Source organism: Amaranthus tricolor, chromosome 6, assembly GCF_026212465.1.
Source record: "Amaranthus tricolor cultivar Red isolate AtriRed21 chromosome 6, ASM2621246v1, whole genome shotgun sequence".
NCBI classification, from domain to species: Eukaryota; Viridiplantae; Streptophyta; class Magnoliopsida; order Caryophyllales; family Amaranthaceae; genus Amaranthus; species Amaranthus tricolor.
The window spans coordinates 24,246,343-24,262,045 of NC_080052.1; the positions used below are offsets into that span (position 1 = coordinate 24,246,343).

Genomic DNA, 15,703 nt, shown 5'->3' on the forward strand with positions numbered 1-15,703 from the left:
TCATAGGTTTTGCTTGCGGCATTTGTTAAGTAACTTAAATCGTCAAATGGATAATGTGAAGCTGAAGAAGATGTATGGTAGGACTGCAAAGCAAAGACAACCACATAAGGTCATCCAGGGATTGAAGGCTATTGGTGTTGCCAAACGAGAAACTCTTTTTTGGATTGATCAAGTTTGTGATATGTGTAAATGGTCAATATGTCATGATGGAGGTTATAGGTATGGTGTTACTAATACCAACTTAGCCGAAGTATCCAATAACGTGATGAAGGGTGTACGTTTCTTTCCTATAACTACACTTGTGGAGTTCACCTTCTACCGTGTTAATGATTATTTTATTAAAAGATGCGAGAATGCAAATGCATGGTTAATTGGGGGAAGTAAGTACACTTCACACGCCATAAGAATTATCACCCGTAACACTGAGAAGACAAACTTCCATGAGATCGTCGCATTTGACTACAGACGAGGCCTTTTTCAAGTTAAGATTGGACATGGTAGTAGAGGATCCGCCAAGGGTGGTAAAATACAAATTATGGATTTGAGAGAGAGGAAATGCACTTGTAACAAACCCTCCATATATCACTTACCTTGTTCTCATGTTCTTGCTGCTTGTATTAAAAGACACTTATCGTATGAGCGTCTTGTGGACTCCTGCTACACTACCCAGAGCTAGGTTAATACATATGAATTCATATTCATGTCGTTGATTGATAAGAGGTCATGGCCTCAATACACCGATGTTGAGGTGATACACGATCCAGATCACATTTGTGGACTAGGAAGACCTAAGTCAAGGAGCATCACTAACGAGATGGATGAAGGATCAAGGAGACGCAATGCTTGTCGACGGTGTGTTAGTGAAGGTCACAACACTATAACTTGCACGTTAAGGTAAATAGGTAAAGGCTTCACTTACTAGTCTTGTAACTATCACATTGCATATTTTATTAATTACATTTTCACATGTAGTTTCGATGGGACCCTTACCCTGCTGAGGCATACGCTGCATTGCCTCAGCATTCAGGCATATTGTCAGGGGCGTGGAGAGCATCTGTACCTCTGATTTGCTTCAAAATAATTGAAGTGCATCTCCCTGAGCGCGTACTGCGCCATTTTGGGATGGTACAGGGCATCCCGCTGCCATGTGACACAGAGGCGGAGCTCCATCACAGCTCACGTAAGGGTTGGGAACCCAAGAACTGACTCGAGATCAACTGGCGCCATATCGCTCATTGGGAGCACAAGCTAGAGCTGCTGGCCCAAGGTGCGCCGATCGATGCTGTAGGCGCACCTACTTCGGCGAATCACATGCCGTGGTTCCTCTCCAGAACTCGTTGATGGATAACACCACAAGGTATCATCACAGCCGCTCAGTACGCTCCCGCAGCACCGACGATGACATAGTTTGTAAGTATTCTTCCATGTTGATTATTATCCATAGAACTTACATATTATAGATTTCATTAACTCCAAATTGAATGCAGGCACAGGGCATTGCAGCTGTCATCAGCTCTAGCCAGGAGGAGCCTGTACGGGAGATTGCCCAAGGCATACTTCTAGGGACACAGTTTCAACACTTCATTCCAGAAGTCGTTGGGCCTGACACCACTATGGACGAGCAGGGGTCATCTCCTTATCATGCCGACGTTCATCTTGAGGAGGTAGACTTAACGTGCCCCGACTATGGTGCCGGGTCCTCACTGGGTGCTGGATCATCTCAGTATCAATCACCTCCCCTACCCGAGCGTCATACGACTGCCTCTTACTATCGTAGGAGGCGTAAAAGACCGTCACAGTTAGAGAGGGTACAGGAGGAGGATTAGCATTAGTATACTGTTTGTATATATTAAACATTAGTAACGTTTTGTATATATTGAATATTTGTAACATGTGGATTGCTGTGTATATTTTGTAATATATATGTGGATGTGTATATATGTTTATCGTATTATCACATGTTTATTGTGAATGAAATGATGTTAGTTACTCAGAGTTTTCGGCGATGAATCATTCCGCCGAGAATTAAGTATGAATTTAATCAAAATCAAACGGACACTCATACTCAAATAGGGAAAATGCTCTCGAAAAATCAACACAAATCCATATCAAATTACATAGTTCATTCGTTAAGTTAAACCACCACCGCTAACTAAGATTGCTTCTTAAACTTTCTCATAATCCTTTCAGTTTCTTTTTTCCTATGTGCTATATCATCTATTTGCCTCTTGAGATTAAATACCTCATCTTTAAGCTCTTGTTTTTCTTTTTCGAGCTGTATTTTTAACTCTCTCTGACATTTAGTACCCTTCCAAGCAACCCACCTAAAGTATGTGCAGTCGAATCCTTCATCCAAGTAGAAAGGACAAGCAACAAAATCACGGCCAGGATCGATGTCGCTCCAATCTGTATTAATCTCAACTTCATAACCACAATTACAAAGTTCTTCAATAGAATGCTCCTGTGACATATACGGAACACATATGATATAGTAACATAAGTAAACATTCAAAAATAATATTAACATTTATAAATTGAGAATAATACTAGAACAAGAATGATGGAATTTGGATACAATGAAGTAGGGAAATGATGGAGTTATTTATAGAACATAATAACAACGGCTATTTTCAACTTTATAAAGGCTATTTTTCAATTTAACAACGGTTAGTTTAATTCATACAAAAAAGTCAATAAAAGTCAAACCAGTCAAGCCTGAAGTCGTTGTTAGTAATAGCGACATTAAGGTTTGACCAGTCAACCTTAATGTCGCTGTTACTAACAGCGACTTCAGGCTTGACTGGTTTGACCATTTGTTTTAATTTGCTGTTAGTAAGTGCGAGTATACACCAAGCCTAGTTTTGAAGCCAAAGACACTTATTTTGGGAAAAAAGTTTAAACGAAGCTTGTTTTTTGAATAAAGTTATTAAATCGTCTTATTTTTTTCAAATTTTCACTTCCATCCTTGGCAATAATCTTCAAAAGCCCATTTATGTAATATTGATCTGCGTATGATCACAAAAACTTAGGTGAGACCATCTCCTTTGTGAAACGCGTCTTATTGGGTCGGCCTAATTGTGCATATATTTTTACCAACTTCACAAATTAAAATGTCAAGTTCAAGAGTTAAAAGAACAATTAAAAGGCTTAGAAGACCAATTTCAAAGATTGTATGACATTTAAATCATGAAATTTGACAGTCTTAAGACTTAAAAGGTCAATTTCAATACTTAATAATCCAATTTTAAGACTTAAAAGACCAACTGTAGGACATTAAATTCTCATTTCAACTTTAAGATAGGATGACTCAAACATTAAAGTTGATATTAAAAACTTTGAAATTGACCTTTTGAGTCTTAAATTGGATTTTTAAGTCTTGGAATAGTCTTTTTAAATCTTAAAATTAGTACATCAGAATAGTTTTAAAAAATTATTGGGCCTGAGCCAGTTGCATGGCTAAGGCCATCTCACAAGACAGTAACTGGCGTACGATAGCTCACATGATTCCTTGCATCAAATTGATCAGAGCTGAGCTTGAACTATCATCATCACAAAAGACATATATACGTAACAATATGAAAACAACCAACTACTTAAACAAGAATAATTTATACTAATGCGAAAACTTAATACTTATATCGGGCTATTACGTCAAAAATAATCGATACTCAATTGACTATATTATCATACAACATTTATCTAGATTTTAACTATTTTTGATATCAATTTTCTGTATTTCAAATCAATCAACCAATATTTTTTATTACAAATAAACCGAAAGTAGGAGAGAACCGAGTATACTCGATTTAGTAAGTTGTCAAAGGAGACTACTTGCTCCCGATCCCGAGTGAGAGGAGACCAATTCTCTTAATTCGACACTCATACTCCTATTGTTTGGTTTTATTTTAAACTTTGAATTGATTTAACCATTCTCCTCCATACTCCATTACTGGCCTGAGAAAACAAATGGCCGCACCTTCACAACAAGAAGAATATCTCGATGTTCTTACGAAATCTGGCCACAAGACTGGAATTTCCAAAACCAGGTTTTTTCTTCTCCTCTCAATCTCTTTTTCCGTCCATCTTAGCTGTCTGTGATTGCTATTCCAATATCTAATTTTGATATAAAACCTCACTTTTTCGTCTATTTTATCCCAAATTCAATTGAGACCGACCTAATTTTATCAGGTTATAATTGCGTTTGAACTTGCTGTTTATATGTATTTATTTATTTTTTGAGGTATTATATGTATTTATTTCTTGTTTAGTAATTTTAAAATTGAATTTTATGGCGCTGGATTTTTGCTTCTATTGGTAATTTTTGTTATTTATTCAACAGAATGTTTCTTTGAAATTTTTCTGCAAGTAAAACTTGTATTTACTTAATCTATTGACTCAATTCGTTTCAGATGATCTTGCTGACATCTCTATAAATAGCCTTATTTCTGTTCTTCTCTTGTATTGATTACTACTTTTTTCTGATGTTTCAAAGTTTCTGGGACTTGTTCATTTGGCTACAATATTTTGTTTACAAATGTTCACTATTATCTTCTCAGTAAGGTTCATTGTATTTTATTTATTGTTTATTTAGGTCGTCATTCTTAGTTAGCCATTCATTTGTGATAAAAGGGTTGGTCTTCATCGGTTTTTAGAAATGAATTGATCGCTTTTTAATTGTGATGAATATTGTCTTTATTATATGTTAGTAAATATTATCTTGTTGATAGTTTATGTATTACTTGTGTAGGGGGCTTGTCCATCGAGATGGGGATTACCATAGAGCTGTTCATGTGTGGATTTATTCCGAAAGTACACATGAGCTACTACTTCAGAAACGTGCTGACTGTAAAGACTCCTGGCCTGGCCAGTGGGATATCTCTAGTGCAGGTCATATCTCTGCCGGAGACTCTTCCCTCGTAACGGCAAGGTAATATGTTTAGTAATTGCTATCCTGAAATTGCAGATCATGTTATTATTTCTAATGCCCATTTGATTGTAGGTATTAATGATGAAAGTGATAGTGAAAATTTAATGTAATTTAGCTTGGAAATTCATTTGATAAAGGTATATGTTCATGCTTGTTTAACGCTAATTTTCTTTTATGAAATTCATTCCATCCACTACTGCTTGTGAAGGTGTTATTAAGTGATAATAGAAAATTGCGAGGAAAAATTTATGTCTAAGAACAAGATATTCATTACCATGGAAATGGCATACTCCTTTCGTCCCAAAGATATGATACTTTTTGATTAAAATAATTGATTCAAATCAATAAAAAGGTGGAACATATTTTTGGAAAGAGATATTAAAACATTTTATGAAAATTAACACTAAGGAGGTGTTTGGTTTGAGAAGTGAAAATGAAATGGAAAGGAATGCTTAAAAAGGGGTAATAGTATCGTTAAGCATTATTGTTGTTGTTGTTGTTGGTGTTGGTGTTAGTGTTGGTGGTGGTGGTGGTGGTGGCCGCGTTGGTGTTGGTGTTGGTGTTGGTGGTGTTGGTGTTGGTGTATGGGTATGGGAATGGTGAGAGAGGAGATGAGGAGGATGAGTTTGTTTGTTTGATTGTTACCTCTCATATCATTGTGGTAACTAAGTAAAAGTATCACTCGTGGCAAAGTAATGGAAACATTACCCACGTAACCAAAACAAACATTAGGCAATGGATTTGCTTATTTGATTTTCAACCCTTCAAAAATAGCTACCAAACACCCCCTAAAACTCATTGTCATTACCACCATTTGATACCAACAACCAAGCTGCAATTACTTTAAGAGCTTTTGTCATTTCGGAAGCCCTAAACTTTATTATGTTTACAAAATTTAGTGTGTAGTGTCCAAGAATATATATAATCTAGGATGGTTTGAGTTGCGATTGTATCCTACTTTTAGCCTTTAATACAAGACATGCTTCCTCTTGATTATTTAATTATCTATGTTTTAGGTTTTGTTTGTTTAGCTTCTTGGGTGGATAATATGTATGCTTAACTTTTTGTGTGTCTTAAGCTAGCACCCTTGTACTATTGTTCCTCTTCGTCCGCTCTTCTTCTGCTTAGTGCTTAATTTACAAAGCTTATCCTTTCTCATTGTACTAGTAAATAGAGGCTCATTAATTAATTAAAACACATTAAGTCTGAGTTTGTTATTTCTTTATACAAATTGATATGATAGTTTTGTTTTCTTCATTGCCCACTTTAAATTCATTTACAATTAGATGAATTTGCTAGATGAGTCGGATCCTCAATATTGCTTCTAATTCTGGCTAATATTCCAGATTCTATAATCTTGGACACCATTTCACCATGGTTTTTTTGTAGATGGTTACGTGGATTTTAGTTTACAATGTGAAGGTTTAATAATTTATCTTTACTAGTGGTATTAATATTGAAATAACAATGGAGAAACACAATATTTAGAAAGTAAATTTATCTAGTATTGACTTTTTTGATAACCTCATACTGACTGATCATTTATTAATCAATACACTAATAATTCAACAACAAAAACAAATTAGATTTGCCTTATTTCCTCACTTATGTTGCTAAGCGGGAGAAGGAGGGTTGAATGTATGTAGCCTTACCCTATTCTAAAATTAAAGAATTTATTTTGATTTGATGCTTTATACAATGATCGATTTGTTTTTATATGCATCAAATTCATAAAATAAGAAATAAAACTTCGTGGATTAGATTTTTTTTGGCTTTCAATAAAATCTTACAAATGTTGGTTAAGTACGTTTCTCCTTATCGTTATTTGATTTGAAGCGTCAATTAAAATTAGATATGAAATGTTTTTATTTTTAGTAGGCTGGGGGTTTAGGAATTTGTCATATTTTCCTGTAACGGCGGATGATGATGCTATCCAAAATGGGATACGTTAAAATAGATTTCTAAAAAGGAAAATGAAATGCAACCTATAAAGCATCTAATATGATGTGTACAAAATGATTGAAAAAATATACTATCCTCTATTTTTTAATAGCTACACTTCTCCTAAAAAGCTCTCACATAAAGAGAGAAGTGTAGCTATCATAAAAAATAGAGATGTGTATATAGTATTCAACCACTATAAAAATAATCATAATGTCTTCAGTCTTCACACTTCAAGTCTTAAACTTTGACGAAGTTTAAGAACATGAATGGGTTCTCAATTTGAGACAAAGTAACCGGAACACGAAATGATGGTTATTTCCAAGTTATCGGATTTAGGTTGATAATTTGTTTCCCTTCTCATTGTAATTTGTGTTGTTTAAAATTTCCTTAATTTCTTGCAGAAGGGAGCTTCAAGAAGAGCTAGGAGTCGACCTTCCAGAGGATGCATTTGAACTGTTGTTTGTTTTTCTCCAAGAGTGGTTAGTACTTAGTACACTTGTTGTGTTGACCTTGCTGATAAACTAATGACTCGTTATTGCTTGTGTCTGGTTATAGTTCTTCATATTTACATTAGATAAAATTAAGTTACTTGGAATATGGCCTTTGATGGTTGTTTACCATGACTAACGTGCATGTGGTGAAAAACTTGCGATTCCCTTTTTTTTTCCCATCGCTAAAGTTCTTAGAATTGAAGATATGCTTGATCAAATCAAAATGAGATTATGTGAATATATTTTGTTGGATTGATATTTGGATAAGTGTTATAAGTCATTGAAGCAGAATATGGATCTTGTTTGTCTATGTGAAGAAACAACTATGTATATGCACAGGGGATTTTACTATAATTGTAAGTTCCGTCATGATTATAGTATCTGACTGAAATGCTTATTGCCAATGTTGCACTCTAAGATTAATGTTTTTTTTTTTCATAAAGAAAAATGTAATTTAATCAATATAAAAAATAGAATACAAAAATAAGGATTAGGAATTCCCACGGTAATCACTACTAATAACAACAAAATCTGCCATCCACTCCTACATACATCATGTAAAGTAAAGCCCTCAAACAACTAGTTTGTCTTAACCCATAACTTAGCTAAGAACTTAAGTTTCTTCCAAACCATATCTAACCCAAGGAAACAATCATTAAAAATTTGATCGTTTCTTTCGATCCATGTCGCCGAAGGAATAACAATAATGCAACAACTCTCTAATATTTTAAGGTCTCTTTTAACTCCAAAGCCATATTAATTAGCCTGAAGAAAGTCCCTGATTTATGCATGCCCTATCCAAGCCTCTCATATGACGTTAAACAATTTGATCTACAATCCTTTAGCAAAACTACAATGCAAGAAGGGATGAACATTGTCCTCCATATCCCTGAAACACATGATGCACCATTGTAGGCATAATGAACATCTGGGGCGTCATTTTTGCAAGTTTTCTAGAGTATATAGTTTTCTAAACATCATTAACCAAGTGAAAGCTCTAAATTTGTAGGGATTCTTGGCCTTCCAAATGAGCGTATCCATGGGAAAGTAGGGGAATTTTTCGTAGACAGCATAAGGAATGAGTAAAAAGACGCACATGAAAATAATTTAGAAGGATTATGGTTCCATATTCTCCTATCAAACTGCAAAGAGAGATGAGTGTTATCAAGAATGGGTAAGAGTAATAAATTACTCACAATTTCTTTCAAGAAGGGGTGTCTAAAGAAGAAAGACCAAGAGCAATGACCTTCTGTTGCACCTATATTGCAAAAAGCATTGATGGTTGCATAGTGTTTGGTGGATAGATAGTAAAGTCTTGGAAGAAGATTTTTAAAAGTATTTTGTCCCATCCAAAAATCCCCCCAAAATCTAATCTTGTTTTCCTTCTTGACTCGTAAGAGACAAAAATTAGATTGTATATGTGAACTAGCTTTCTAGGGACTAAGACAAGAAGAAGACGATCCTGCAAGCGCATTCCATTGAGCTACCTGTGAGTCGTACTTCCCAAACCACCATGGTTCCGTGATAATTTAATTTTTTCCCATCCAACTAAGTGATCCTTCTTCTTATCATCTGCTCTCTCCAAAGGAAGTTTCTCATGAGTTTCTCCAAATCGTTCATAATGCTGCGAGGGGCTTTGAAAAAGGATAAGTATTATAGGGGCAAGTTATTCAAACAATTCTTGATAATTGTAATTCTTCCCCCTAAAGAGAAGAAAACCTATCTCCAACTGTCAAGCCTTTTAGACACCTTCTCAATGATCGGTGCCCAAAAGTTTTTTCTTCTAGGATTGAGATCTAAAGGAAGGACTAAATAGGTAATTGGAAATTCGACCACTTCACAACCTGCCAAGCTGGCCAAGTACCTCAAAGCATTATTCTCAATGCTAATACTAGTGATGTTTGATTTTGCCAAATCTACTTTGCGGCTGGGGGCTCATTTTGCACCATCTTTTGCCCTTGGTGATGTCTTTTCATTCTGGAATGGATTTATCATCACCCTTGATTTCTATCACATAATCCTGAACTTTAGATAATGGGCGTTTGTTTGTTTTTGCTGAGTGTTGATCTCTTTTACTGTTTACTTGTTAATTAACTTTATTTACGTAATGCAGCGTCATTAATGATGGAAATTATATCAATAATGAGTTCAATGATGTATATTTGGTGACCACTATAGCTCCTATTCCTCTGGAAGCCTTTTCGCTACAGGTAAAAAGATTTACATAAAGAATTCATGATATTTGTCTTTTCGTTCACTATTTTTGAGCAATATCAAATCTGAACTTTGTTACTTTAGTTAATGATACATTACTTTTTCCTCACGAAGGGATCGATAGTCATTAGTCAAAGTTCTTCAAACAACAATAATAATATGGAAAATATTTACTTATAATCTGCAAAGTGCAATAAATATTCCCTGTATTTGTCTATGTCATCATTTTTTGAATATAGTTCCATCCATATAATAATGTTATATACAAATGTCCAAAACTAAGATAACTTTAATTGTCTCTTAGATTTTTCGTTGCCATCATTTCAGTTTGGGGGAGTATGAAAAACTATATATTATAATATAGACAGTCCACTACTTAATTGAGAATAATATTTTGAAACCTGTGATTGCTTATCAACACTCTCATCTTTCAATGCACTCGTTTTTTATTTGTTCACTCATTTCCCCTACATACGTTGGAGAGGCATATGAAAAAAACATTTATATAAGTTTTTTGTTAAGGTAAAGAAAACTAGGGTAGGTCTTAAGAACACACCAACCTAACTCATCCTTTCGGACTATAGAAGTTAAAAAATTATCAAATAAGATTTTTTGATTTTAGAATTGATCATTGTAGGAAGATGAGAGTAGCAGAAATGCAAATGTTCATGTAGATAGTGGACATATTTGAGGGATAGAAGTCGCAATAAAAACATAAAAAAAGTTATAGGTATCATTCATGATAAGATGAATGAGCTTGTTTAAGATGGTTTGTCCATGTGTAACGATAGAGTATTGGTGAACCGGTAAGGAAGATAGAATTTAGAACTTGGGGGATTTGATAAGACGGCGAGGAGGACAAAGATGACTTGGAGGGAGGAGTGGAACCGGATATGAAGAAATTAGATTTATGGTTTACAATATGGGATTGGGACTTTGGTTGATGTAATGGACCCCAATCTTGTGGGATTAAGGTTTTGACATTTTTATTGTTGAAAAGAGTTGGTTTTAATAAATCATATTCACGATTTTACTCAGTCACCGTCAAGGCACCATCTCATGTCTCCACATTATCCCTCTTTGTGTCCATTTCCATGTTGCCCCTTTTCTGAATATCTCCCCTCTCTCTCCTCATGTTTTACGAATCCCTTGCCTCCCAGGTTTATTTTTAAATCAACGTCAACTGGACCTTTGGGCTTAGCTTTGCTGGGTAATTAGTGGATTTTGGCTTGGTTCTGGTAATGGCTGGTGGTTTTGAGTGGGTTGTTTGTTGTTGTTGGAATTGGATAGTTTGTGAGTGTGGATGGTTCAAATCCGGGCTTCTTGTTTTGTATCACTTTCAACCATTCTTTTCACTGCCATTACTGTGTTTTTCTCAAAGTTACGAAGACATACATGTTTTGGTTTGTCCTTTGTAATTCGTGCCTTCCTTTCGTATTTGTTCCCTATTGGTGTGATTTGATGACATGATGACAACAATGTATTCGCTCTATTATACAATTGTTTTCCTTTTCGATTATTGAATAGCAAAAATAATTTTTGTGTATTGAAGAAAAATTGCAGATTTGTTTGGTTTTCTGTGAAAGTGGAAAATAAAAGATTCCTAAATCCACTTAACTGGTAATTATCAGTATATCCAGCTCCGTAATATCTATTAGCTTGTGAATTGCCTATCAGTTTTTGTGGTTTCTGCTAGTTTTGGTGTGGTTGGCTGTGGGTGTTGGCAGTTGATAGTTGGTCATTGGTATTGGTTGCTGTGGTGTTGCCCAGATGACGAGGAGAGGGAAAATAGTGGTGGGGTGGGACTCTTTTCTAGGAATTGTGTTAGGTAGTGAAAAGTAGGGGAGGGACTCAAGTGCGGAAGGATGTGTGTTCAAACCAAATATAGATATTTTGTAAAGTACAAGAAAGGAAATGAGACAAATAAAGAAATAAACATCCATAGAAGGAAAGTGAAAACAAATCTACATTCAATTACTCCAATGTTATTAAGTGCGACCCAAAAAACAGAGGGATTATGTAGTGTTCATTGCTACAGCTAAAACTTCTCTTTGCTGATAGTATGTGATAATAAGTATTGTCACATCACATCGAAAAAGGATAAGATGAGATGACTCCGTTACTAGTACAAGTTTGTAGGAATCGTTATGATAGGTTTGTTTGGAACTATCTATGTGCTGATATTGCTTGATGGTTGATATTGTTTTAGAATTTCTTTTAGGAATCTGAAGTGTCTGCTGTTAAATATATTTCTTGTGAGGAATACAAAAGTTTGCTGGCTAAGGAAGATCCTTTCTATGTCCCGTATGATGTAAATGGGCAATATGGGCAACTCTTTGACTTTATAGCACAAAGGTACATTAGCTTTCTTTCTGCTTGAAACGTTGATTGCAAATTCCTTTTGCCAATAAAATTTGTTTATAATTTTTCTGTTATTTTGATTTTGCTGATAGTGTTAACAATTTTCTAGCTGAACTTGCTCTAGAAATGAAGTGAAAATTGTGTTATTGAGATTTTTTCATCCCTTATTGCAATTAATCATTCTTGTGACCACTAGAAAGTAGAAACCCCTTGTTACTGTCAAAAATTTTATTTTTTGTTTCTTTATTATCATGAGATTTAGTATAAGAACATTATTGTGCTGTTTAGCTCATTTTTGTGCCTGTTCTTTTAATTTCACCAGAATGAGAGGGCACAGAGATTATTAAATCAACAAAACCTGTACATGTCAATTCCACTGTACTGAATGTGAGCTGAGTTTCTGTTACTCGGACTTTTCATGTCACTTAAAGTACAATGTTGGTTCATGCACACTTCGACATTAATTTTGACACTTCACCTTGGGTCTAAGTCATGGATGTTTTTGCAAAATAGCTGATCCAGGAACTAGAAACACGTATCCAACGCAAGTATCTGAATTCTGATCTGAGTAACATAGGCTGAATGTGCACTTTCATATGTGTGCTATACGACAATTTTTCAGTGTGTTAGTTTATTCATATATCATATTTTTTTTGGTTTGATTATTAATTTTCTCTTTACTTAACACTAAAGGTACAGAGAAAACAGAGAGGAACGAAGTTTGGCTCTTCAAAGGCAACTTAATCGCTATGCTCCAGTTACCCTAGGTGCAGAGGTATGCCCCCTTTGCCATCGAATTACAGTTCCAGCCATGAAGTGCAATGTAGTGTTACTTCTCTCTGCTTCCCTTTAATATCTTACATCTGCCCAGTAAAAATATTTTGATGAAAAAGAAGCAATAGTATGAAGTTATCATCAAATATGTTTTATCAAAAGAATGTATTGCCTATTATTAGGTGAAAAAATGAAAAGAATAAGCTTATTATAAAGAAATTCCCAAAATAAGCTTTGGGAAATTTTAATATCTAAAATAAGTTCTTCATGTCCGAGCCTAAGGTTAAGTATGTTCGCTGTTACTAACAGCGAACAAAGAAACTGGTCAAAATTCTTTGTTTGTTGTTACTAACAACGAACAAAAGGGAGACAATGTCGTAGCCTTGGAAGGGACAAAAAAATTAAAACAAAGTTTGTTCACTGTTAGTAAAGCGAACAAACATGTTTTTCATTTTTTGTCCCTTCCAACGCCATGACATTGTCTCCCTTTTGTTCATTGTTAATAACAGTGAACAAAAAATTTTGACTCTTTTTTGACCATTTTCTTTATTCGCTGTTAGTAACAGTGAACATACCTAACCGTAGCTTTGGCTTGGAGACACTTATTTTGGGATTTTTTTTTGATAATTAGCTTATTTTTTTCAATTTTTCTTATTAGGTCCTATCTTCCAAGGCCAGATTTGTACTGTGAATTAGTACCCTATATGTTTGTAGAGTTGGAGTTATAATCACCAACCAAAATAAAAATAATGGACTAGCAAAATATCATATTTATGTATGCGAAGTAATGTTAACTCCTTTGCCTATAACGCCATGGTAAAGTTTACTCCTTTGGAACTACAATATGTAACTAACGCTTTGTTTTCTTTTTCCTCCTTCAACTAGTGTTAGTCAATGCCTTGTTTTAATAGAAAATAATGCTAAAGTTTTCATTGAGAAAGTTGTTAAAGAAGCTAATTGGGAGATAACTTAAGAATTCGGATTTAGAGATACTTGGACAAAGATGAAACCTTTTCATCATTCAAATAGCTAAGGATGATTTTAGGAGAATAAAGGTAGTTTTGTGGTAAAGAAGAATACAACGTGGTGGAATAAGGAGGTTGAGACAGTTATCAAAGAAAAGAAAAAATATTATCTTGCATTAGGAAAATGCAGAAATGAGGAAAATTTAGCCAAGTACAAGGAAATTAAAACCAAAACAAAAGTAGCAGTTTGCGAGCAAAATTAAAGGCTTTTTAAAGAAGTGTGTGACAAATTAGATTCTAAAGAAGTAGAAAAAGATATATTAAGATGACAAAGAAGAGATAAGCAAAAACTCATAGGCGTTGCAAACTGTATTAAGGATAAGCATAAGAACTTTTGAATTTAGGACGAAAACATGAAGATTGATGGAAGGAGTCTTTTGATGAGCTTTTTAATGGAGAATAAGGAAATGTTGTATGGGACACAACAATCACTCTCTTAGATGAAAATTTAGTATTTAAGAAAACAAGGAATGTTATAGGAGACACCACAATCACTCCCTTTGATGAAATATAGTATTTAAAATAAGAATACAAAAATCAGAGATGGAGAGGGCATTGAAGAAAATAAAGTTAAAGAAAGCGATTGGCTAGATGTTATACCATTTGAGGTTGGAGTTACCTAGGGACGGTTGGAATAACTTGGCTAAATGATCAATTCATCAAGATTTAGAGGACAAATAAGATGTCCAATTACTGGAGAAGAAGTATTCTAGTGTCCATTTACAAGAACGAAGGAGATGTCGAAGATCACTCTAAATATCGAGGAAAAATACTCATGAGTTATGCTATGAAATTATGGGGAAGAGTGATAGAGATATTTATGAGGAGATTTATTTTCATATTAGAGAACCAATTTGGATTTATGCCAGGGAGATTTATAATGAAAGCAATTCATCTTATGAGACATGCGATGAAGTACTATAGGGATAGACAGAGAGACTTGCACATGGTTTTTATTTACTTGGTAACAACACACAATAAGGTACCAAGAGAAGTACTTTGATGGGCAATAACAAAGAAGGGTAGTCCCAAGAAATATATTGATATAGTTCAAATTATATATGTAGAAGTAAAGATGAATGTTAGGACATGTGAAGGAGCAACAAAGGAAGTTTTCAATCACAATTGACCTTCATTAAGGCTTGGTCCTAAGTCCATTTCTTTTTTCAGTGGTCTTAGATGAGATAACTCGATCGATATAAAGACAACCTTGGTACATATTGATTGCTAATGACTTTGTTTTGGTAGATGAGACTAGGGAGGGGGTAAATGCTAAGCTAGAATGATGGAGACAAGAGTTGGAGTCACGATGTTTCAAATTAAGTTGGAGTAAAACAAAGTACATGAAGTATAACTTAAGCACAAACGAAATAACGAGAGACATTATAAAGTTAGAAGAGAAAGAAATCGTTCCAAGTGGATGCTTTAAAGATCCTGGGTCCATATTTTAGAGTAGTAGGGACATGTAATAAGATGTGACCAATAGAATTAAGTGTAGGTGAAAAAAATGGAGGATGGCTACTAATAATATGGAATGTTATATGATCGAGGTATGCCCTCAAAGCTAAAGAGAAAATTTTATTGTACGACCATTAGACCAGGGCTACTATGAATCAAAATGTTAGGCTTTTAGAAAGGATCATAGTAGAAAGATGAGAGTAGAGGAAATGTAAATGCTTTGATGGAAGAGTGGGCATACCTTGAGGGATAGAATTTGAAACAAAGAGATAAGAAAGGGTTTAGGAGTTGCAAATATTTAGGAAAAGATGAAAGATAATTGTTTAAAAGAGGGCAAGGAAGACTGAAGTTGACTTGGAAGACAAGACTGAAAAAGGATATTAAGGATCTAGATTTACATATTGAGATGGTAGAAACTCAAAATGAATGGAGAAGAAGAATCCTTGTGACGATCGACCTTAATCTTTTAGATTAAGGCTCAGGCGTATTTTGTTGTGAACTGTAATATG

At 34.6% G+C, this 15,703-nt stretch overlaps 1 protein-coding gene across 1 annotated transcript in view; it reads left to right on the forward strand.

Annotated features, from left to right (window-relative positions):
• Positions 1-3,699: 3,699 nt before the first annotated feature.
• The window catches only part of LOC130816062 (nudix hydrolase 3), a 31,314-nt gene continuing 19,310 nt past the window's right edge, over positions 3,700-15,703 (forward strand). Inside the window, exons 1-6 of the mRNA XM_057682643.1 lie at positions 3,700-4,046; positions 4,748-4,927; positions 7,273-7,350; positions 9,476-9,572; positions 11,798-11,931; positions 12,631-12,712. Coding sequence (XP_057538626.1) covers positions 3,967-4,046; positions 4,748-4,927; positions 7,273-7,350; positions 9,476-9,572; positions 11,798-11,931; positions 12,631-12,712 — 651 coding nt within the window. The 5' untranslated portion in view covers positions 3,700-3,966. The remainder of the gene's footprint in view (positions 4,047-4,747; positions 4,928-7,272; positions 7,351-9,475; positions 9,573-11,797; positions 11,932-12,630; positions 12,713-15,703) is intronic.